At 42.7% G+C, this 24,290-nt stretch overlaps 2 protein-coding genes across 10 annotated transcripts in view; one reads left to right on the top strand and one right to left on the bottom strand.

Annotated features, from left to right (window-relative positions):
* The window catches only part of Btg4 (BTG anti-proliferation factor 4), a 101,054-nt gene that overhangs the window by 48,986 nt on the left and 27,778 nt on the right, over positions 1–24,290 (bottom strand). The window contains exon 2 of the mRNA XM_074066756.1: positions 8,970–9,119. The gene's annotated coding sequence lies outside the window, so the exon portion shown is untranslated. The remainder of the gene's footprint in view (positions 1–8,969; positions 9,120–24,290) is intronic.
* Positions 697–24,092, top strand: Layn (layilin). Of its 9 annotated transcripts, none has more exons than XR_012445619.1 (9): positions 697–933; positions 1,483–1,506; positions 3,732–4,029; positions 9,459–9,616; positions 12,936–12,968; positions 13,591–13,674; positions 14,287–14,814; positions 16,331–16,433; positions 18,492–18,511. XR_012445619.1 is itself a non-coding variant. In XM_074066752.1 (9 exons), the coding sequence occupies exons 1-8, from the start codon at positions 849–851 to the stop codon at positions 16,425–16,427; spliced, it is 816 nt and encodes a 271-aa protein (XP_073922853.1). In that variant the 5' UTR covers positions 698–848; the 3' UTR covers positions 16,428–16,433; positions 18,492–18,630. The 9 variants fall into 9 exon arrangements, 7 of the variants coding, with proteins under 7 accessions (XP_073922851.1, XP_073922853.1, XP_073922852.1 ...); XM_074066752.1 differs by having other exon boundaries at positions 698–933; positions 14,731–14,767; positions 18,492–18,630; XM_074066751.1 differs by having other exon boundaries at positions 698–933; positions 14,728–14,767; positions 18,492–18,630.

Genomic DNA, 24,290 nt, shown 5'->3' with positions numbered 1-24,290 from the left:
TTTTGCAGAGCTAAGTGAGGTCATTCTTTCCTGGGAGAATGGGAGTCAGTCATCTTTCTTCTACCACCAGTCAAAGACTGAAGTCCATAAACGCCACTCCCACCTCCCAACGTGTGCCCTGAAAAAAGCAGAGTGGTTTTCTTGCTGAGGTCTGGAACACGCCTCGCTTTCTGGTGGAAGCCGCTCTCCTCTCATCCATATAACTCCAACTCATCCACTTTTCGTGGATGCATGCTGTCCACGCTGTGTTTGTGGACACCAGGTGCATCAGCATTTGTTCTCCAAGCAGACCCTTCCTTTCCCAAGTGCAGCCCTGAGCGCCAAGACTGAGGTCTCTTGAGCCCCGGGCAATAGACCACACCCTCAGAGATGCGCGAACTTGGTTATGTCCCTGGGAAGTGGGGGCAAGATGTGATACTATTTGGGACACCCTGCGCGCTTCATCCAATTTTAGAGAAGTAGTACTGGGGTTTCCCTCTGCCCCATGCCCAGCGCAAACTCAAGATTTTTCTGGGGGGGGGGGTGCTAGAATACGGAATAGGGAACCGGGCCCCTCCACGGCTCACTGCCCTCCAGGCGGCGATGTTTGTCACCCAGCGCGCGAAAGGAGGCTGTTGCGGGCTGACCTGCCCACGGAGCTTGCCTCCTCCCCACCCCCGCAGTGACGTCCCAGGCGGCGGAGGGGCGACCAACTGACTCTGCGCCCTCCCGGACTCCTCCCAGTGCGGAATCCGTCTGTGCAAGGGTGATGCTGCTGCCGCGGCCGCAGTCGTCGCGCACGCAGCGGTCTGTCCTCTGGCTCCGCCGCGATTGCGCGCGGGTGTCCCAGGGCGCACTGGAGTCGGACTATGCAGCCGGGAGCGGTGCTGCGGTCCGTGCTGCTGGCGGTGCTGCTGGCGGGACCGCGGGGCGCGAGGAGCCGCCTGCTGAGCGGTGAGTGCGCGCTCTGGGTAGGAGGCTGGTGCCGGGTCGGCTGGGCTGATGCACCCAGTGCACGCCAGCCCTTTGGGGTCCTCGGTTTCCAGGGAACAATCGCCCGCGTCTGGGACTCCAGGGACCGCTGTTTCCTGAGTATCCTGGAACGCTCGAAATCCGTTTCGGCCCGTTACCGGGGTGGGTCAGAGGATGCAGGCTGGGTAGAGCAGTGGGCAGACCTGCTTCTGTGGGTGCTCCTTCAGGCCGTCCCATTGAGCGCAGTGCGGTAGTGCCCAGGCCCCCATGCGGAGCAGGTCCTCCAACTGTCTCCCACCTGCCACCCCCTCGGGGAAACTGTCACGCACAGGGCTGGATTCTGGATTGGCGGTGCTGGGTACTGCGGCAACCCTGCCTGTTGCTCCTGGTCTCTTCTGGAGGAAGGTTCCAGCGCCTGGAACGCCAGCGCTTAGAGATCAGGAAAGCGGCTTAGTTAGCGCGGGACGAACCCCGCCTGGCTTCGGGGAATGACTCTCTGTTTGTTTCCTTCCTTCCGTCGTGTCATTGCAGCCTCGGACTTGGACCCCAGAGGAGGTACAGTGTTCTGGCTTCTTGCCTCTTTAAATTGTTTTGCATGTCTGGGGGACAATCTCTGTGCCATTTCTCACGTCCCCTTCTCGGGCACCAGGACTGAGAAGACTGGGAGTCTCCTCCACCAGGGTGAACCAGCCCGTGGGGCTGACTTAAGGAAGCTAAAGTTGGTTTCAGGATGGGGGTGTGGTTCGAGGCAGCAAAAGGGGAGGGTGGCTGAAATGAGCTGCTGCTTGGGTGAGGATTGTACGTGGTGGTGGGAATGAATGCCCGCCCGCCCTTCCCCTTCCTGCAAATGAGAAGAGAAAGACGCTTCCTGAAGGCAGGGGAACCAGATGGGGCCTCGGGCCTCTTTCCAGCTGTCGCACTCACCCGTGGACTTGGGATGTGTGGCCAGACTGGCCCATACAGGAAACTGGATTAAGGTGTTATGTTTCCCCTTGACAATCTGGCATGGAAAAGTAGTAGGGACTGCCAGTAAATTCAAGTCGCGCTTATGTTATGCTAGCGGTCAGGTTGAGGGTTTCCGGGGTCTTTCCGCTGCAGCCTGATTTGCAACCCTTTTAAGGAACCAGAGAAGCTGGGCTAGCCCACTCTCCTCCCCAGGGTGCATGGCAGACACTTCCTGGTGAAGACACCCTTTTTTGAGTACTCCTAATTTACTGGTGGACTGGTCCAGTTAGAGAGTCTTTATTTAGCAGCCAGGAATAACAGGGAAAGGGAGAACGTGCAAAATTCTTCCAGTTTCTTGCACATTTAGAATTTCTTTAGAAAAGTGATGAGAAGACATAGACAATAGTAAAGATTCCCTGGAACTTTCTGGATCATCTCTTTCCTATTTAGCACTAATAGTGCAGTTAACTGTCTAGGGCCTTTTGCCCTATAGCCTGGACAGAACTGGGAATAGTGAAAGTTACTCCCTGTACAACTGCAAAACAAGTTGGAGAAATGAGAACATTCCAGAAAGCCTGGGAAGAGGTTCCCAAACCAAAATCCCTTACTGTTGTCTCTGTGGCAGTAATTCACACCCACAGCCCACAATTTGGCTCTTTCATTGCAGGAGACCGCTCTTCTTGTTGAAATGTGGTTTTCATTTTGTACTCATAGATCCAGAAACATATACTGCATGTTCCAGTGGCCTAGGAATGGCATTTGTTCCTGCATTCCCAGCACCTAGCACAGTACCAGGCAAAGAGGATGCACTTGACAAGTGTTCACTGAACAGAACATTGAGTCTAAGGTTTAGGCTGCAATAAAACTCATCATCCACACACAGGCTAGGGTAGTGTGTGCAGGTGGATGATTCGTTAGTTGCTGCTCAGTGGAATCCCATCCAGGTGTCTGAAATAGTCTTTAGTCTTTCAGGTGTCAGTCAGGGCAACCAGAGCCTGAGGCGAAGGAGGCAGCAGGCAGTGGGCAGTATAGCACAGTGGTCGGGCATGACTTTGTAATCAGCTCTGGACTCTGACTTGGTTGATGCTGCTGATAGCAGTGTGACCTTAGACAAATGACTTCATTTCTCTGCGTCTCCGTTCTCTCGTTTGTAAAATGGGGCATAAACAGTATCTATATCAAGGGCTGGTTAAAAGGGTTAAAGGAAATACAGTATGTACGTAAATGCAAAGGGCTCGCCGTAGTTAGTGGCACATTGGAAAAATTCAGTAAACCTTAGTGGTTGTCTCTAGTCAGGGGACTGACTGTCAGTATCAGAAAAGCCCACGGATCTGATGCCCTTAGCTTCTGCTCACAGCAGAGACTAAGTGAATTAGTCCTGCTGCATAGGCAGAAGACTTCAGGATAGAGGAATCCATGTCTGACTTCAGAGTGCCTCACTGACTTGAAGGAACCACTTAACAGAGATATTCACTTCAAGCTAGCTGGCCCCCTGAGACTCCCTAATGGCATAAAAGTGATTTGTGTGCCTTAAGTGACGCCATAAATCTTCTTTTAAAAGATAGTCATGTCTGCTTTTCAAGAATCTGTAATAGAACAAACAAGATATGGTGTCCCCATACAATGTGGGCATCAGAGTTGAAGTCATGGCAGCTACATGCTGGAAGGGATATTAATTTTCTCTGGGAATCCTAACTGACATGCGAATAGTCTGCTGATGAGTAATGAGTGATCAGACTCCTACCCAGAAATAGCTTCATTCAGATGCCTTGGAGCACAGCTGTCCTAGTATACTTTTGGAAGACACTGAAACGGTTGCCTTCTTTTTTCTCTAGGGCAGCTGGTCTGCCTGGGAGGGACCCGGAGGCCTTGTTATAAAGTCATTTACTTTCATGATGCTTCTCGAAGACTGAACTTTGAGGAAGCCAAAGAAACCTGCGGGAGTGATGGGGGCCAGCTAGTCAGCATCGAGTCTGAAGATGAGCAGAAACTGATAGAAAAGTTCATTGAAAACCTCTTGGCTTCTGATGGTGATTTCTGGATTGGGCTCAGGAGGCATGCAGAGAAACAAAGCAATAGCACAGCCTGCCAGGACCTTTATGCCTGGACAGATGGCAGCACATCAAAATTTAGGTAAGTGTGTGGAACCCACAGCATCTGACTCCCTTGACATAATTCAGAAAAGAGGCAGGCTGGGTGGACAATGCCAGATCTGTGGTGAAGAGGAGACCTAGTCAAGCGGATCCCTGGTAGGTCACAACATCAGAATAATCACTGACAGGAGAGCAATGTGGTGAAGGTGGTGAACGCAGCCTTGTCTCGAATCCAGCTGATATCCAAAGAGCCCTGTTCAGGTGGGTGAAGCCCAGCAGCATTGTTTCAATGGTACATGATGCTTAAAGCCAGTGGTTCTGGCTATTTGGCCTTTCAGATTAGAATCCCACTGATAGACTAAAGGTCCATAGAGCTAGTAGGATAGGATTCAAGATGGTGGAGAACTATTGATGGGGGCAAGAAAAAAGAGCCAAGATCTAACAGTAAGGATTTGCCAAGAGTGGGGACTTCAGGGAGGCTGCAGTTTGTAGGACCCTATTAAACCCACAGCATCAAGACACTGATGACCCCTCACACCACATCATTGGCACCATGGCATTGCCATCATTCCTCCCTAAAAAATGCAGTGACATGGACAAGCATGTAATATATCAAGATTAAGTGACAGACGTGGTACCAGAGAAATGTCTCTAAAAATATAACAAAGAGTTAATACCTTTAGGTAAAGAGATGTAAGTCATAAGCAAAAAAATCCAATTGGTATGGCAATTATAAGGAAAAACAGCCAAAGTCATTATCAGTCAAAGGATGAAGACAAAAGCACATTTTTGCCTGTTACATTTAACACAGCATGTCAGCATCTATCACTGTCTACCCATTATACTGATCGGATCTTGTCTTTGTGTAAGTTCTGGGAGAATCTCTTCCAGGATTCTCATGGGCTTCTCTTCCTAGGAAAAACCCAGAAAAGGACTGAAGATAGCCCCAGGTACAAAACTGATATTTACTGACTTTCTTCCTCTAGTATACAGTCCAGATTCTGGACCCTTTGATGGTCTTAATGGCTGACCCAGTGGCATGACCAGACCTTCATCTCTGAAGAGTCTGAGGCCCTAGTCACCTGGCACTTCTCGGGCTGTAACTAATGTACTTTTCCATTGACCATCAAAAATTGGGAAGTAAGTACCAAGAGATATCCAAGTAGATAACCTAGGAATCTTCTCCCTGCCTATAACATATACAGCAAACCTACCTCTTCCTCATGAGTAGAGTCCATTACCTCCTGCCAAGATAATGACATCTCTTCTCGACTACTGGTCCCTGGACATAAGAATTCCAAGTGTCCAAGTTATAGCCATGGCTCGTAGCTCAATAAGACTCTTGCTATATATTCTAGAAGTATTCCCCATCCCCTCCCCAAGAACTAAGGACTTCTAAACTCCCGAAGTACTGAAGATACAAGGAGTATAAATGCCCCAAGTAGTTCACTACCATTGATGGTACTCTTGCTTTTATCTGTTGGTCCCAGACCCACGTCTTCTATTCTTGCACGTGCAGGACTATATAAATCATCAATTTAAGGTATATACTGCTTTTGGATGATGCCCTTCCCACAGTATTTCTCTAAGCTGATGCTACAGCTGTGTTTTTAATAAGCTATTTCATCACTATCAAACTGGCAGCTTCAAGATGGTGCAATATGTGATCTGACTAGTAAATTTCACGGCCAGGTGCCTACTCCCACACCTTCTTTGCTGTAAAATAGATCCCCTTGTCTGATGAAATGTTATTTGAGATCCTATTTTGATAGATTAAATACCATGCACACCTCTGGATAGTGGTGCTGACTAAGATCCTAAGTCAGGAGAGGCAAACCCATGAGCAGATTGTGTATCTATTCATTCAAGGGTTCAGTGTATTTACACTCGTCCCCTCAAGTGTTGGTGCTATGTCAGGCCTAGCATTGGTCCCTGTTGCTGGAAGGCTGGACATTGAACAATAGTAGTAGCCAGATCATTCTTTTTTTTTCAGTACTGGGATTTGAACTCAGGGCTTTGTGCTTGCTTCACAAGTACTGTATTGCTTGAGCCATGCCTCCAGTCCAGGCTAGATCATTCTTGATGTGTACCGCCAGTCTCTTGAGCTCATGAACAACCTCCATCCTACCACCATGGCTACTCTACTTAGGTATTTATTGTGCAAGTACCAGACTAGTACCAGGCTGGCTAGTAACATGCTAGCTGTCATCACCAGGATGGCTCATTTTGTCTCCCTGGTTGATTAGTGCCTTTTTCATGGTAGATGCTCACTGGTAGACTTTCTCATGTGATAGAAAAATTGTCAGACTTTATGCTCTCTCCCATATGTCTGTTCATATCACTCTATACAAGATGTCCTCCTTCCCAGTCTTCCAGTCTTTTCGTTCCAGACTCTTATCAACTGGCCATGCTCTTTGCCTTTCTCCTGAGTCTTTATATATTCTAACTTCCAATAAGTTCTATTTCCAAAGTGGCTAACTGGGTGCACTGACTAGGCTCCGGCCAATGGGAGGCTGTCCACATACCACTGGCTTTCAAGGCCACCTCTAAGATGAGCTTCAGTATAGCAGCTGGCCATTTCAGCTTGTTTGCCCATACTTAGCTGACATATCCATGAACCAAACTCAGACTACCTACATCAGCTAGTCATAAGGAACTCTTCCATGCATCACTGCTGTGAGCTGAGGCACTGGTAGATGTCATACAATGCCCTTTGGTCCTGGATATACCTCTTCAGGTATATACCTTACAATGATTAATTCAGACTTGTGATAAAAGGTGCATCTGACAGTACCTAGCTTATGATAGGCAGGTGGGGCTGCATGGTCTCTTGGTTGGTGCTCCTTGGTTAGTAGAAATCCAGGACTTGTTTTTTCAAAAGGTGACTACAGATGATTTGACCTTGCTCCAGAACCCAGTAGTCTGCATTGTGATTCTTGTCAAGAATCTTATATGGCACTATTTTTCCCACCACTGACATGTCTAATAATAGGATCTATGGGATCATATGGCCCAAGTGCAAGTCTTCTTGACCTACTTCAGAATCCTCTGCTCTGGATCTTACTCAGAGCTGAGCATCTTTCATGTTAGCTGGTATGTGGGCCCAAGCAGTATTCCCAAGCGTGAAATTTGCTGCATTTGGAATCCTTCATCAAATTACTCCATGATGCAGTAGTTCTTTAACTTGAAAGTGACGTGCTGACATTCTCTAGATTACTAGACATCTCTACATTCTAATGAGGTGGCAGAGCCCTGAATGTCCTAGGGTTTATCTCTCACCCTTGGAGCACATGAGTCTTACTTAAGCTTCCAGTGTACTATCTACTTCTTGCTCACCTGGTCCAGTTGGCAAGGTTTCAGCAATGCAATATAATGAACCAGTGTGATTTTCTGCAAGATTTCTAGGAAATCCAGGCCTCTTCTCAACATATTGTGACAGAAGGTGGAAAAAATCAACATAGCCTTAAGGCAAGACCATGAGGGTAGGCTGTTGTCCAGTCCCTGTGAACACAAACTGTTCCGGATTGTCTTCACAGAATGTGGAAGAATGTGTTCTCCAGATCTGTATCTAGCAAAGATACCACATAAGCCCCAGGAGCTAAAATCAGAGTTCTGCCTGGTTGAGCTTGGTATCATCCTATAGGATCTGCTGGGTTTTTGCAGGAATCTGGTTAGTGTATTCAATAGAAATATAATGGGGAACATCATCCTGCATTCTTTTGGTCTTTAAAGGTAGCACTACATTCCTCCATCTTCCCCTGCTAAGAGACTGTTGTTGATTTATTGTCTGGCAGAGGTAGGGAGGAATGTAGTTTCAGAGGCTTCCACTTGGCCTTCTCTACTTCAATAGGTTAAATAACCAATGTGGAACTATACCAACTACCAAATACATCAATTCAATTTGTACATTTAGGGATTGAAACAATGACTTCTGGCTGGATCCTACAGTGAGCTGTTCCTCTATTTAATACCTGGCTCCAGTATGCTCCCACTGTAATGGATAGCTTTGGTGACACTTCAAGTCTGAGTATCAATGTTAACTTATACCCTGTGTCCAACGGTCCTTATAATACTTGGATATATCTTCTTCCTCAGTGTATTCTCTTTTTCTCTCAGTGTATTCTTGCTTAAGTAAATGGCTAAAGGTCCCTTTGAGGGAAGAACAGGGAAAATTATTATCATATGCACCCACCACACCGTTGCAGAGTCTTCTTCCTAGGAACCTGGTCTTTCCCTTTATCAGTGAGTTATGAGTCTGAAAACTGACTGAAGTCCAAAGCATATGCCAGGAATGTATTCTATCTATCTGTGGGATGAAATACTATAAAGCTATAAGGCCAATGGGGTTGGAAAATAGTCTGGAAGTAACTGATGAGGTGCCCTGATAGAGCCTACCACCAGCCAAGCATAATGTCCAAGGAGTGGTTATTGCAAGCTCAGCTATTGTTCGTGAAATTCAACCCAGTGAATACAACAAAGGATTTTTCCCTTTAGCTGACTTACAACACAGAACTGAAGCAGAGCCATATAGTAACACTACCAGGAGACCTGTCTCTTAGCTGTCTCTTACCTGAGGAGGGGCTCTGAGAGAAGCTAGGAAGAGTAGCAGTGCCCCACTACATAGTCTGAGAGTCAGGGCAAGGGGCCCGCAGGGAAACAGCTCAGGTAGGTAGCCAGGTAAGCCACAAAGCCCAGCCTTGAGTCGACAGATAGGATGGGTGCTTACAGATTTAGACTGTCAATGGGAACCAAGGCTTTAACCCAGCCCTCACATATCCAACTGAGTGGCAGCACCATTTAACTCCAGTTACCACTGGACAGTAGAACTAATGCTGTTAAAGCTGCTACAAGGGTACATAAGGTGGCAAAGATAAGACATGCGGCAGAGGAAGACAAGAGGCTTATTGGCCTCATCAAATATAAATGACTTAAAACAGAAAAAGACCAAGTAGTCTTCCTGCCCTTGTCCCTGCTCCTCACCTGCTTTGACAACCTCTGTATTTTGGCATGTCTCACTCAGATGCTTAACTTCCCATCTACCATCCAGAGGTAGATGGGAACCACGGCTATTGAGAAGCAGGGAAACATCAGGATAAGATATGCCATGCCTCTTCTCAGTGAGTCTGATCTCTGAAAAAAGAGAAACAAAACACAATCAGCAAAAACGAAATAAGATCATCCAGACTAGCCCTGCTTGCTGCTTTTTCTTATAATCACTTTGCAGATATTATATGCTTATATACTTCTCTCTGAGAAGAGGTTGTGGTAAATGTCAGATCATTGATTGTGGCATCCATCTTAAAGGGCACATGGTTCTGCCTTTTGGCAGTGCTTCAACTCTCTCTGTGTCACACTCTGAAGCAGAATCTTCTGTTCATGGCTCAGTAGAACCTGATAGGAAGACAAAAATCCTGGAAGTCCTGAGGGTCTGTTTCTCCAGTTGCCTCTACTGTTAAACCTTTCCTATAGGAACTGGTATGTGGATGAGCCTTCCTGTGGCAGCGAGGTGTGTGTGGTCATGTACCATCAGCCATCGGCACCCGCCGGCATCGGGGGCTACTACATGTTCCAGTGGAACGATGACCGATGCAATGTGAAGAACAATTTCATTTGCAAATATTCCAATGGTAAGGAATCCTCTCCCAAGTTACGTGGCTGAATTCTCAGCCTCCTCTCCCACTTCATAAACAGCTGCTAATACCAAGAATTTGTTATGTGGTCGTTGAGAAAGCTTGTGATAAATGCCAACAATGTCAGACTTCTGGAATTCTTGTAAAGAGAAGTGTAATGGCACTTCTTCATGGAGGAGTAATTCTAGCAAAGGAAGGTTATCAGATGCTAAGAGAAGGGTTGAAAAAAGGAAGGATCTGATTTATGGGTGGTAAAGGAGGACTTCTGAGAACATCCAGAAAAAGCTCTCTCTGGACAAACACAAATGCTTACTCATTCCACATGTGAGACTGGCTGTAGGAGCTTGGAATAGGCTGACCATTGTTCTTAACAGCAAGAATATTTTCTGGGAAACACACGAATGACCCAAGGAGGAACATTATAAAGTACACCGATTCCACTGGCACTAGGCAGAGATAACAGGCACTTTGATGAACAAGTTTAAAACTCCCAAACCACTCATCCCCTCTAGATATGCCTTGCAAATTCATCTCGAATTTGCTTCCAGATCTGAAGGGTTTTAAACTGGCTACAAGCCCATAGTCTCCCTCTGCTGAAGTTTCCTAAACTCCTTTTTTGTAACTAAGATTTAAACTTGAACTCATTCTTGATCCATCCCTGAAGTTTCTCACCTCCCTGAAGCCAACTGCTTGGCCCCAATTCTGCATTCTTTTCTGACAGGAATAGTGACTTGTTAGTTCTATCTAGTTTGGGACTAAATAGTACTGTCATTTTTACGTTGTTTGGACTGTGCTTTGGGTGCAATTTTTTTGCTGCTGAAAGATGTTTTCCTTCCTCCTTACCCCCTCAGATGAGTTCTCTTCTCCAGTGACCCGGTGATGTCACCATGCAGAGTTGCCTCAGCCGGTGAGGTTATAAAGACCCACACCTTCCAGAGCAGTGAAAGCAAAGCACTTTTTACAAACTGTCTTTCCATCATTTTTGTTAATTATATTCTACTAGCTTCATGGTTTAAATGGTCATACTTCTTTAACATTTTTCAAAATGAGAGATTTTGAAATTTTCATTAACATTCCTTTATTTTTGAACTTGAAATCATATTCTTCATTAGTTTTGCTACTATTAGGTCAACTGGAAGAATGTGAAAGGTCTGTAGATTAGACAATATTGTTTTATATCAGTGTTGATTTCTTGGTTTTGATCATTGTACTGTGGTTATGTAAGAGAATGCCCTCCCTTTTAAAATATAGATTGAAGTCATTAGGAGTAAAAGAGCACTGTGAAAGTTATGTATGTGTATGTATGCATATAAACATGAATAAAGACAGAGATAGATGGATAGATAGAATAATTAAGTACACAAAATATGGTAAAATGATAAGGTGAAAGATATTTTACTCTTCTTGCAAATTTTCATAAATCTGAAATTGTTTCAAAATAGGAAGTAAAAAAATAATTTCCTTTAGGAAGCCTGCAGGACCCCTCAAAACTAGGTTAGGTGGTCCTCGCATGAAGATCAGAGCACCTCATACACACAGTACTTCAACCACCTGTCTACAGGTCTGTCCCTTTCACTACATGGTTGGCATGAAGTCTGGAAACATAGATGTCTAACCACTTAGTGAGCTAGAGGAAGATTGCTTCTGGGTCCCACAGGATGGCACACTGTCCCATTATGCTACAGTGGCAAGGGACTGGGAGAATCATCTCTAAAACTATTGAAATATGTGGCCTCTGCAGCAGGTGGCATGCTATCCAGATCTGAACACTTGTTACTTGTGGAGTACACTAAAGGCACAGGAACATTCAGGGAAAATCAGAGCGAAATCATCTAAGCCATGACAGATGAAGTGCCATACTTACTGCCATTCTGCATAGTGGACTGTGTGGAAAGACAACAATATGTATAGATCACAGATTGTCATGGAATACTACGTGTTTCAATGTGATATCATAAAATTCATATTAATGTTTTCATATTTGTCCAGATTTTATGACCATCATGTAGAATATAAGCTCCTTAGAGACTGGAATTATTTCTTATTTGCTGTTTTATCTCCAGTACCAAGCACAGTTGTTTCTTTCCTATTTTAATTACTTGAGTTTATTTGGTTGAAATAATAGACCAGCTACTTTTTGGCTGTGAAGTTTGGAGAAGTTACATAATCTCTCTGTATAGTAGTTTTCTACAAAATCAAAATACAATATACAAAATCAAAATACAATAGTGCTTCCTTCTTAGGTGATTATCAAGATTGAGCTTATGTTTATAAAACCCTTAAAACAGTATCACATAGTGGGTACTATATAAGTGGGCTTAAAAATAAATGGATTTAGTTGGGTGCCAGTGGCTCACACCTGTAATCCTAGCTACCTGGGAGACTGAGATCAGAAAGATCACAGTTCAAGGCCAGCCCAGGCAAAAAGTTTGCAAAACCCCATCTCAACCAATAGCTGGGAATGATGGTGCATGCCTATCATCCCAGAGATGTCGGGAAGCTTTAGAGCAGAAGGAAAAACTAAAGTCCTATTTCCAAAATAATCAGAGCAAAATGGGCTGGAGGAAAGACTGAAGCAGTAGAGAACCTGCCTTGTAAACCTGAAGCCTTAAGTTCAAACCCCCAATGTTTCTGTCCTTTCAGAATGAAACTTCAGAATAGGTTTGTAATTTGGGCCTTTTGGGGGGCCCTTAAGGGCCCAGTCCCTGTGAACTCGAAAGCATCTGATTAACATATGAGACTGACTGCCTATACAAGAAGTCAGTCAAAAGCAAAAACATTTGACTTGGCTCATCTGTGCAACCTGACTTTCCTAGGCTCTTGGAAATAGTTCAAATACCTCAGGGCCCATCACCAGTCTCTAACTTGGGGCTGGCCAGGCACTCAAATACTTCCACTGCTTGGAGAGCAGTACTTGTTACTCTCTAAAATATCCCCAGAATAAACTGATAAAATGTCTTTGACTGCTTTAAAATAATCCAGGCCAGATGTGTAGCAGGCAAGTAAGGATTATCGTTATTATAGCTATTCTTTGATAGGAGAGAAAGCTGGTTCATTATGTCAGACTTACTACTTTTGTGCACATTTAGAAATTTCCATATTTTAAAGTTTTCTGAAAAAGAAAAAAAGCACTGAAGCAAAGTATGCAGAAGTATTTCTTTGGCTTAACTAAACCATTTCCTGGTATCTGGCAACAAGGAGTAATATGATAATGATAAATAAAATTTATTGGAAGTGGGTACCATACTCTAGCTTATTTCATTCCAAGGCAAGAGAAATTAGTTATTGTTTTTTATTTTGTTTCTTTCTGCTGCAGAGAAGCCAACAGCTCCTTCTACGAGGCCTGGAGGTAAGACCGTCATGTAAGATTTGGGTTAATTTGGACTTGTTTTGCAGTCCCTCTTTATAGAATTTGAACCAAATATCTTTTAGACCAGATTATTCAACCGAAAGACCACTGGTGTTAACCCAGACAAGCTGGACAGGTATAAGCCACACCTAGTCATAACAATTAGTTCATTAGTCTCACTCTCTGCTATTATTTATTTCTGTCAAAGCTGAAATGCAACAGTTGCAAATTTAGTTTAGGATGTTACTTATTACTATTGACAATATGAAAGGAATAACTTAATCTGATGAGACAAGAAATGAACCAAACTGATTTCTCATGGTCATAGCCGTAGTCATTGGCTCTTCCCCTTGGGCACCTCAGTAGTTTATATGGCTCAGTGCCAGCTATTTGTTGGCTGTTTTGGTGCCTGATCCTTGACAGCAAGGGTCTCACCAAAAGATAATAACAATTAAATCTCTAGGGTAGAAAATTCAACCCTTTGTTTCTATGTTTATAAAATGTCACTAGACAAAGTGCTACTGCTTTTTGGCATCTCATTTTGAACATGGTACAACCTCAAAGAATACCTGAATTATAGTTCCTCTCCAAGTTCTCAAGTTCATGTGTGTCTCTCTCTCAGGTGAGAGAATAGAGCCAGCAACACCCATACCTCCAGAAGAAACACAGAAAGAAGATGCCAAAGAAACACTTAAAGAAAGCAAAGGTGTGTACAGAACTTACCTAGGGAAAACAGATAATGTGACTCCCTTGATCACAAATTATCCATGTTACCTTCCTTACTTTGTTCTTCCCATAGCTCCTTAAAAATGGAATTTAGGCAAGGCATCTGTGACTTTGCAAAAACTGTATGAAATGTTAGATTTCACAGTGAAATATGCAACTGGAGCCATCCTAAGACAGTTGGTTATCAGACTAGACAGGAAGTGAAAGCTCCTGTCATTTATCATGAAGACAAAGCCTTGGGAACTACCATGGTCATGGGATTGGAGTAGGGTAGGGACTGAGAGAGTAGATGTAGAGAAGTAAGACCAGAAAGACTCCAGCTGTGATGTACAAATCTGGGATTAATATCTGTGAAACAAATAGAGGAAATGGACAAAAACATTTAAAAAGCTAGATCATAAAAGGTAAAAGAAAATGGGGTGGTAAGTTAGAGTGCTAATAGACTTTCATCTTTATGCTCCCCCTGAGTTTCAACAGGGAAATGTGGGTTCTTGTCACTGGACAACTTAAAAAAAAAAAAACCTAATTTCTTGGTGCTTCAGTTTAATCATTTACATAATGGAAATAATGATGTTTTTCTTACCTACTGCAGAGCACTACTGTGTCCATAAAATGAAAGATATTATTGTAATACTGCAATTCAGTTCTGACACTAAGTCGGCACAAGACTCCCTCAAGCTTAAAGACACAGTTCACATCTGCCCTGTCTTCAGACATCAGTCTCAAGTTTGGGGGTCCGAAGGCCACCTGCACATCTGACCAACCAACTAGAAACCCAGGGGTGGCCATGGCCCCTCCCAGGTTGAGTAATTTACCAGAACAATTCACAGAACCCAGGAAAACACTGTACTCAAACAGGATCAAGTCAAGAGCAGTCCAATGAAGGGACACACAGGAGGGGGGTCTGGAGGATTCCAAAATAGGGAGTCTTCTGTGACCTTTATGGGTGGAATCGGGATGTGTTATCCTCCTTGTGATGGTTTGAATATGAAATGTTTCCTACAGGCTCATTTGTTCAACCCTTGGTTCCCAGCAGGTGGTGCTCTTTTAGAAGGTTCTGGAAAATTTAGGAGGTGGGTCTAACTGAAGGAAGTGGGTCACAGGAAGCATGCATTTGAAGGTTAGACCTGTATTCAGTCCCTTCCTCTTTCTCTGTTTCCTGTCCACCATGAGGTGAACCGCCTCCTCCCTCACACACTCCTGCCATTCTGATGTTCTGTCCAAACACATGGGCCAAGCAACCATGGAGTGAACATTCTCAAACTGAGCCCAAATAATCCTCTCCTCTTTTCCTCCTCTAAGTTGTTCTCTCAGCTATCTAGGTCACAGTTAGGAAAAAGTAACTAATACACTCCTCCTGGCACATAAATACATACACCAATCAGGAGGCTCCACTGAGCTTTGGTATCCAGAGATGTTATTGGGGTGTCATTACAAAGGCATGACTGATCGTTGTTCATGAGATGCAACTCAATCTCCAGAGGAAGTTGGGCTTTTACCACGCAGCTCATAGCCCCTACCATATAATCACATGGTTGGTCTTCCTGTTGCAGACTGCTGGCCCTGTCCACCACCATTCTGGGACAGCTCTTAGTTTTTATTATAGTAATATTTAAAGTAGATTTTCAGAGTGCTTTTTTTTTTTTTTTTTTTTTGGTTTTTGATGGTTGACAGGGTTTTAGCCTCATGGAACCATTTTAAAAAGGAACATATTCTAGATGATTGGAAATCTTAGATCCATGAGAGGAGGAAGGGATTAGTTTCCAATCCTTGCTCCCTTCCGAAGTCCCTGGAGGGAGTGGGAATGATTTCTAAGTCTTAAGAACTATGAAGTTTAAAAAAAATCAGGCCTGTAGCACTTTAATGCTCTTCATAGTCACTGTGCATGGACCCAGCTGAATCCAGCTGGCCTTGGTCAGAAAGGGTGGAAGGTTTTACAGTAATTCATAGGCCCCTTCTCTTTCCTAGTGATGACACTGAGACTTCTGGTTTGCTTCTTTTTCCCCTCCCTTTTTCCCACCCCCAGCTCGGGAACTACTGTGGTTGTCCATAAAGGCAAAGGCATCAATGCCATCCACAACAACCCCTGCTTCACTAAGGAGAAGGACAAGGAAAGAGAGAATCTCTTTCCTCTAAGTTTTTTTTTAATTATCCAACATGGGAGGGTGAATATGGCGGACATATTCTGTACACATGTATGTAAATGGACAAATGAGAGCTGTTGAAACTATTCCAGGAATCGGGGGAGGGGGATAAAGGAGAATGGTGGAGGGGCTGAATTCAACTATGATATATTGTGAGAATTTTTGTAAATGTCACAATGTGCCCCCAGTACAACAATGATTCTTAAAAAATTAAATTTAAAAAAATTATCCAACATGCCCTTAAGATATTAACAAGAGACTCAAAAATGTAAACTTATTTTTGCCTATATTTAGAATAACAGGACAGAGAGCAAATGCTGACTTGTTGAAACTAAAAGACTTTTTGCTAACTGGGTAACTCAAGCATCTAGCACCTTCTGCCAACATACTCTTTGGAATACTCTGTGTCAATTATGCTTTTCAAAGCCTGGTTTGAAGGAAAAACAAAACAAACAACTCACTAGTGCTGATATGATACTTTTTCCTTTCCAGAAACTGCCTTAAATCTTGCCTACATCCTGGTCCCCAGCATCCCCCTGTTCCTCCTCCTTGTGGTCACCACAGTTGTGTGTTGGGTTTGGATCTGTAGAAGGAGGCAAGTAAAACCATCGTGTAATGTGTTCTCTGCACTCTGAGATTTGGCCGTTGTCCTGTGGACATCGTTAAATGCCATGGCAGGTCCAAGAGAAGGGCCACTGTAAATCTGACAGGGAATTCTGTTGCAGCCTTAGGGCATCCAGAAGGACTGAGCCTTTTGTGCTGAGCTGTGATTAAGAGAGTGAGCTTTCTTTCTTTATTTTGTGTGTGTAGAAAACTTTAAACAACTTGAAGGGTGATCCCCTGTTATTCACTTTCTGTGTATCCATGTATCACCCAGCAAAGTACTTTCATGAATATAGGTCATCATTCCAAAAATGTTTGTTGAGTAAGGAATGACTAATGGACCACATAAAAAATGACTGTTCCAAAGCATTCTGGTAAGCATCTGACACAAAGTCACTTCATTCAAAACAAAAGAGCCAAATTCCCTTTAATTAATTAACTTAATTGAATACGCAAGAGTGGATTGCCACAAAACAGCTATATAACCTCCCTTTATGGTCAGGGTCGTGTGCTCCCAGTTTTTAGGAACACAGAACTGTTCTCCATTGTGTTCTTATTCCCCATCACTATAGTATACACAAAAGAAGGATGGTATTCCCATTTTTACAACAGGAAAATTAAGGTCCAATTTAAGTTTGACTTCCTTTGTTAACTAATTTGAGTGGTATCAGGAAGATTACAACATAGAAACTGTTTCGTTTAATAACTTCCTTAAAGGATATTATAAGAATTAAAACAGTAAATACATGCAGAATAGGCAGATAATAAATACTCAAAATGTTAGTCATTATTGTAATTTTTATTACTTATTTCCTTTGAATCTAAAAGTAAAATTCCGGTGAAACAATTACAAATATATTTTCCTGGCTGGGTGTGGTGGCTGACACCTATAATCCCAGCTACTGGGGGAGGGGAGAGCAGAAATCAGGAGGATCACCATTTAAGGCCAGCCTGGGCAAAAAAATTGGTGAGACCCTCATCTCAACAAATAAACCAGGTGTGGAATTCCATGTCTATAGTCCCAGCTACACAGGAGGCATAGATAGGAGAATCATGGTGCAAGGCTGACCTAAGCAAAATGTGAGACCCTATCCAAAAAATACCCATAGCAGAAAAGGGCTGGGGGCATGCCTAAAGTGATAAAGCAATTGCTTAGCAGACAAGAGGCCCTGAGTTTAAACCTCAGTAACACAAAAATAAATAATTTTTTTCTAACTGCTTACTCTACAGTTGGTTGATTTACCTTCCTCAATCTACACAACACCTTACCAGGACTAGGGAATTCTAACACAAGCTGGAATCTTATCTATTCCAAGAGTTTTTAACCTTTTTTTTGATAACATAGACCCTATATTGACCTGGCAGGGCCTATGGACCTCTTCCTAGAACAATATCTTTAAATGCATAAAACAAAATACATTGAGATGCAAAAGAAGCAGATTATACTGTTGTATAGCTTAGCAAAATACTTCTAAAAGTGAATATGTGATCCAGTGGTGCATGTGTTCTTTATGCTACTTCTTTACTTAGCAGTGTGTATAATTATCACAATTTTGAAGTGGAGATAAGCCTAAGACATTTCAAGGAAACTATAATATGATGTAAAAATAGGGTTTCTGTTGGCGATCGTGTCCATATATTACTAATTCCACTCTGATGTATCCCCTGTTTTCATAAGGAGTGGACATGCTAGATTTTACTTACAGACAAGTTTTGGGTTTTTTTTAAGTTTGATTATTTTTTGCCCATCCATTTCTATTCCTGGGCCCTCGAGGGACTCCAGGGGCCTAGAATAATCTGTTCCCTACACTCTGGGAACAATGAATGACAGATACACAATCGCTTTGAACATAACACTTTCCTGGTTTGTTCACACACACACACACACACACACACACACACACACACACACATGCCACCCCAACGCCCTGGCCTGCAGGTTTAGGTAGGTGAGAAGTATGGCTTAGTGGCTACCTTTGGTTGGTTATTTCTTCCTGTCTCAGGAAGACCCCAGAGATATTCTCAGTCTCCTGGTTTTCTTTCCTTGTAGAAAACGGGAGCAGCCAGACTGTAGCACAAAAGAGCAGCACGCCATCTGGCCCTCTCCTCACCAAGAAAACAGCCCAGATCTGGAGGTTTACAGCGTCATAAGGAAACAAAGCGAAGCTGACTTAGCCGAGCCCCGGCCAGACCTGAAAAATATTTCATTCCGTGTGTGTTCGGGAGAAGCCACTCCAGACGACATGTCTTGTGACTATGACAACATAGCTGTGAACCCTTCAGAAAGTGGGTTTGTGACTCTGGTGAGCATGGAGAGTGGATTTGTGACCAATGACATTTATGAATTCTCCCCGGACAGAGTGGGGAGGAGCAAGGAATCCGGATGGGTGGAGAATGAAATTTATGGTTATTAGGACATGTGAAAAAAAAAAAAACTTGAACAGGAATGCAAAAGAAACAAGAAGCAAGATTCTCCTACTTTCTATGAGGAAAATACTCTGAAAGTCTATGAAAATGCTATCGGGAGGGGGGCGGCATGTGGACCCCATTTGTCCCTGTTGGAACCCCAAGTTCTGGCTATATCCCTTATCCCAGCCCCTCACCCAGCCTGACTTTATGAGAAGGCGCCTTGCCCAGGCCTCAGCACATAGGAGGTTCTCAGTGAACGTCAGTGGCCTGGTTATATCTGACCGAGGGACAGTGCTTTACCTGGCAGGGTAAGGGGTTGTGGCTGTGGCACCTGGAAACCCCAGCAACTCCCAGTTGTTTTCCTTGTTCTGTACAGCAGCACACATAATCACAAAGAGACAGGAACTACAGAGTTATTCCAAACCCCATGTGCTAAAGCCCCAAGCTGGCCTGTGCATCAGAAATTCTCGTTATCTGTTTTTTTTTTTTTCAAAGAATAAAATCAAATAAAAAGCAGGAAGCAGAATGTTAGTCAGTCTGTGTCTACAGCCCTTCCTCTGCGTGTGGCCTCTGGGGACCTTTTTTTTTCTTTCTCCTGACATCTAAACATAGAATATTCAACTTGGAAATACTTTAGGAACTAAAAATGAACTTTGTGTCTCTGCTTCTGGGCTTATTGGTGCTCCCAGCCCTGAAACTACACATTGTTCTGTTTCCATGTTTGTTTTACTGCAGCATAAGCATACTAATAAGGATAATAATCCTACTCTTGTTTTAGGGACTTGGCTATTTCAAACACGTTTGGTCTCCAATCTAGAGAAAAGTTCCTTGGCCTAGCATCAGTCATCAATACTTGGAAGGTCGGAAGGCTGCTATTTGAGTCATAGGCAATCTCCGTCAGCGTCTTAATCTTCCATTTGAACTTGTCCTCTTACACATTATCTTTTAATAACTTAGCAACTGCTTCTCATATATGGAGTCCCAAAGGAAAGAGAGTTAACTAGTCTGTGTCAGAGTAATAGTGAATGTAATAGATTGTTACCATTGCCTGGATACCTGCCTTAAAGGGGCAGAAAACAGAGTGAGTAGCAAAAATACTATTTCTGCCTACTCTGCGTGGAGGGGTGTTTGTGGAGTTACAACTTTTAAGCAACAACAGTGAGCCCATGGTGTCAAGTCCTGATTCGTTGTGCTAAAATATCCCAAGTTCCTATTTTGCTTCCATGTCGACTCTATAATCTGTCTTTCTATCCTTCACTGTGCCCTACCAATCCAGCCAGGTAGGCAGCAAGCTCCAGGAAGACAGGAATCCTAACTGGCCTTCATCAACCCATGACAGCCCAGTGCAGAATAGGTAACCAATGGCTGTTGAATATGTACAACGAATCTTCCAGACTAATGTAAAATTGTCTGAATCTTTCAGCTGAAAAGTTAATGGGACATGTTTTTCACACTCTTCCTGGGTGGAGAAGGTAATTGGGCAATTTTAGTTTGAAAAGAACTCCTGCTGCCTAAGAAGGAGGCATAGTAACAAGTAAACAGATGCTGGGGAATGGTGATAACAACTTACTTTAATTATGTCACTAAAACTAGAAGTAAGGATACATTCTTAATCTTTAAAAGAGATTAAGGTTATCAGAGGGGCCCTTTGATCTTCAGCATCATCTTTTTTGTCATTATATGTGTCATTTCCACTGGGACCCATAAGATTTCATCCTTCTATATTTGGACACAGCCTGTCTTACCCCAAATATCAATTATTCAGTATCGTTTTTCTTCCTACTTTTTCAATTCCATTTCTACCTCTAATATTTACACGTTGCTTCTTTAGCAAACATTTGCTAAATGTTGTGCCTGCTATGTTCAAGTTGAACATCGAGTTTATGTTTCATCATTTGAAATGGTAGTTCTCCTAGGGCTAGGGGTGCAGCTCAGTGGTTGAGTGCTTGCCTAGCACACATAAGGCCCTGGATTCCATCCCCAGCACTGGAAAAGAAAAGAAAAGGGAAGGGAAAGGAAGGGAAGGGAAGGATAAGGAAAGGAAGACAAGGGTAGTAATATTCATGCTGATCTCCTAACTTCAATGGTTGTGCTGAAGCTAAGAGAATTCCTTGTTTGTAGGAATGAATATTAGAGTGTCAAGGCTATGATGGAGCATGAGGTTGGTTACTTACTCTCAGATGATTTGGTGGTAGATGTTTTTTATACTCTACTTGCAACTTTTTCTGTTATTTGAAAATTTTTTAAGGAAAAGCATTTGCAAATGTTGGTACTGTGATTATTGGAAACATATTACTCACCTCTGAGCTCAGCACACTAGTTTGCCATGATATTGTGGTTGAAAACATCTGAGAACCTCTGATATACGATGACAACAAGTCGCTGAGAAAGCTATCAGCTGCACTCTGGCCCCAGACTCAGGCCCAGATCCCAAACCCTACCTTTGCCATCCCTTGCAGGCTGAAGAGAACTGTGAGGAGCTGCCCTGAAAAGCGAATTCAGAGACTTCTTTCCTCCCAAGATTTCCCATCTTTCCGCTACAGAAATACAAATAATTTGTATAATCTAGACTAAAGTCCAATGTGTCTTACAGCTCTAAAATTATTTAATTTCAATATGATGTTTTTCTCATTTAATCTCAGCCTGTCATGTCCACATGACTTCTGAACTTATTTTAAGACCTACCTAATGGTGGAGGTAGATGTGTTAAAATGAAGACCTAGAAAACCTCACAATCGAGATGGAGAAGCAACAAGGCCAATCATTCTACACAGCCCTCTCTGTCTTTCTTCCAAAGAACAATAAATGTTACTAATTGCTAAGTAATCTTGAATTATTTTTGAATAATGAATTTGAACAGCAGAAACAGTGACCAGAATGGATCATCAGAGCTAAGACACTAGGAGAAACAAGTTTTCCAAAATACAGTAAGACTGGTATTAAGTTTCCAATAATATAAATCTGTTAAATATATATATTACCTTACTGAATAAGAGTTTTCTATGATCAGTTACATATGGTAATCAGCAAAATTTATATCCCTTCAAAGGGCTCCACCCTTGTGTTGTTCCGTACTTCTCTGTTCTCACAGGCCCTGTGTTTGGTTTACAGCAGGAGCAAGTAGAATTTATAATTGATTAACAGTGTTGGTGTATGTGAAGGGAAAGCCTGTGAGCGGTTTTTTGCATCATGCAACTTTATCAGGAAGCCTGAGACAGGAGACTGCTTTAATTGTTTACACCACGAGGTGGCAGTGTTAGGATGTCCCAGAAATTTTAACTTTTTTTTTTTTTTTCTTTTCTTTTAATTGTGCTGGGGGTACATTGTGGCATTTTTTACTGAATTGTAACATTCAGTTTCTGACATTTAACTTCCTGCAACAATTAAGAGAAAAGGAGATAAGAATATAAGGGCAGATAAGACATGACAATGAAGTTGTTAAAACACTGGGTTCTAGAATCAGGGTGTCTAGGTTCTTAGTCCAATTTCTGACACTTACTGGCTATGCAATCTTGAACATATTACTTCATTACTTAAGTCTCAGTTTCCTTATCTCTAAAATGAGGATAACATGACCTATCTGGAAATGCTGCTGTGAAAATAAAAGTTACAAAATATGAGCAGCACACTTGGACATGTTATGGGTTGAATTGTGTCCACCCCTCCAAAAAATTCCTGTGTTAGACATCTTAACCCCTAGTACCTCAAAATGAGACCTTTTTAGAAACAGAATCATGGCAGATTAATTAAGATGAAGTCATTAGGCTGGAGCCCTCATCCAATGACTGGCATCCTTATAAAAAGGGAACATTTGGATTCAGTTGTACACACACAGAGAACACCATGTGAAGATGAAGGCAGAGACCAAAGTGATGCTTCTACAAGCTAAGGAATGCCAAAGATTGCTGGCAAACCACTAGAAACTAGGTGAAAGGTGTGGAAGAGAGTGTTTTTCATCGCCCTTAGAAAGAACCAATTCTGCTGACACCTTGATCTTAGAATCTAGCCTCCATTATTTGAGCAAAATGTATTTGTTTTGCTTAATCCATGCAGTTGTGATACTTTCTTATGGTAGCTCTAGAAAATTAATACAGTGCATGACAAGTGCTCATTAAATATGAGCTGGTATTAACCCTGTTTATATTTAATCTAATTGTGCTAAAGCAATAGCGATTTTTTACTGTAAATTGAAGTTCATTTTCCAACTATCATGGAGTTATATCTCCTGCCCTCACTCCCAAATTGTGAGATTCTGTGAAACAAGTGAGGGCAAAACTAAGACAGAGACTTGAAAGTCATGGTGGGGGAATTCCATGAACACAGGAGGACACCTGCAGACAGCGAGCACTGTAAGGACCTCACCACTTGAGAGCCTTGTGGAAAGGCCTCCCATAGGTTGGGAGTTGGACTTGGAGGCCCCAGATATTTGAGCCACTCGACTACATGCTGTCAGGATTTAATATAGGTGTTAGTTCCTATTACCACAGGGCTGTATTCTATCTTCTGGTTGGAAGGTTAGATGTGATAACCTCTAAGACACCTCAGCCTCATCTCAATGCATACATTTCAGCAAATTTCCTGTGACTATATAGAAGCCAGAACAGAAAGGGAGCAGAAAAGTGGAAGTCTTCTTTCTTATTCTTGCTGGGAGAATTTCGAACAGCTAGTTTTATGAAAGACTGAGATCAGATAAGTTAGGATTAAGCCTGAGGACCTTTCCCTAAACGCTCCACTCTGTGCCACACACCTCTTCATCATTTAGCTTCCCAGCCCTAACACACAACACAATGAACAAGAGACGTGAAAAAAATTGAGCTGGAACAGGTAATACTGTAAGTTACTCTACTTGGCAGATAACTCACCCCAAATCTTCTTTTCTTCAAGCTCAAAGGGTAGGCTGGGGTGCTGTCAGCACTGGGTAGATTAGGAGCTGCCTTTTTTGTGTGTATGGTACAGAGAAAAAGTGGGTAATATTACCTGTGGTCTTGAATTTCCCACACCTAAGTTGATACAACAAATTGTTTCCAAGACAGACACCATCCTCAGGTTGGAGTAAGTATGTGTGTATGTTGAGGATTTAACCCAGGACCAACTGCATGTATACCTTGGATTGGAGTTTTAATGAAAAGGAATTATTAATGTGGGGTCCTTATTTGGATTATTTGAACAAATGTGTCATAAAAATAATTGGAAAAAATTGAACATGGAATGGGTAGTAAATAAAATTAAAGATTTATCTTTGTTTCTGTTAGAAATGACAATGATGTAGTGGTCTTGTAAAAAAATGGGTTAAAGATGTATACAGTAAAATGATCTAATTTCTGAGATTTCTTTTAAAATATGCCAGTAAGAAAAAAATGGTGGGAGGATGAATGAGAAAAGATTAGAAAACTTGATAATTTCTTAAAATGAGTAAGAGTTACATGAAGGTCATTGCATT

This window comes from Castor canadensis, chromosome 2 (genome assembly GCF_047511655.1).
Source record: "Castor canadensis chromosome 2, mCasCan1.hap1v2, whole genome shotgun sequence".
Classification (NCBI taxonomy): domain Eukaryota; kingdom Metazoa; phylum Chordata; class Mammalia; order Rodentia; family Castoridae; genus Castor; species Castor canadensis.
Note: the sequence above shows the minus strand (reverse complement) of the source record. Positions and strands in the feature narration are given on the sequence as shown.

What these genes read in the sequence shown, in the direction of transcription:
- Layn (XM_074066748.1), top strand. Translation starts at nt 849, where the DNA reads ATGCAGCCGGGAGCGGTGCTGCGGTCCGTGCTGCTGGCGGTGCTGCTG. An exon ending in CATTTGCAAATATTCCAATG is followed by an intron (nt 9,617 to 12,935) that starts GTAAGGAATCCT and finishes TTTCTGCTGCAG; the next exon opens with AGAAGCCAACAGCTCCTTCT. An exon ending in GTTTGGATCTGTAGAAGGAG is followed by an intron (nt 16,434 to 18,491) that starts GCAAGTAAAACC and finishes CTTTCCTTGTAG; the next exon opens with AAAACGGGAGCAGCCAGACT.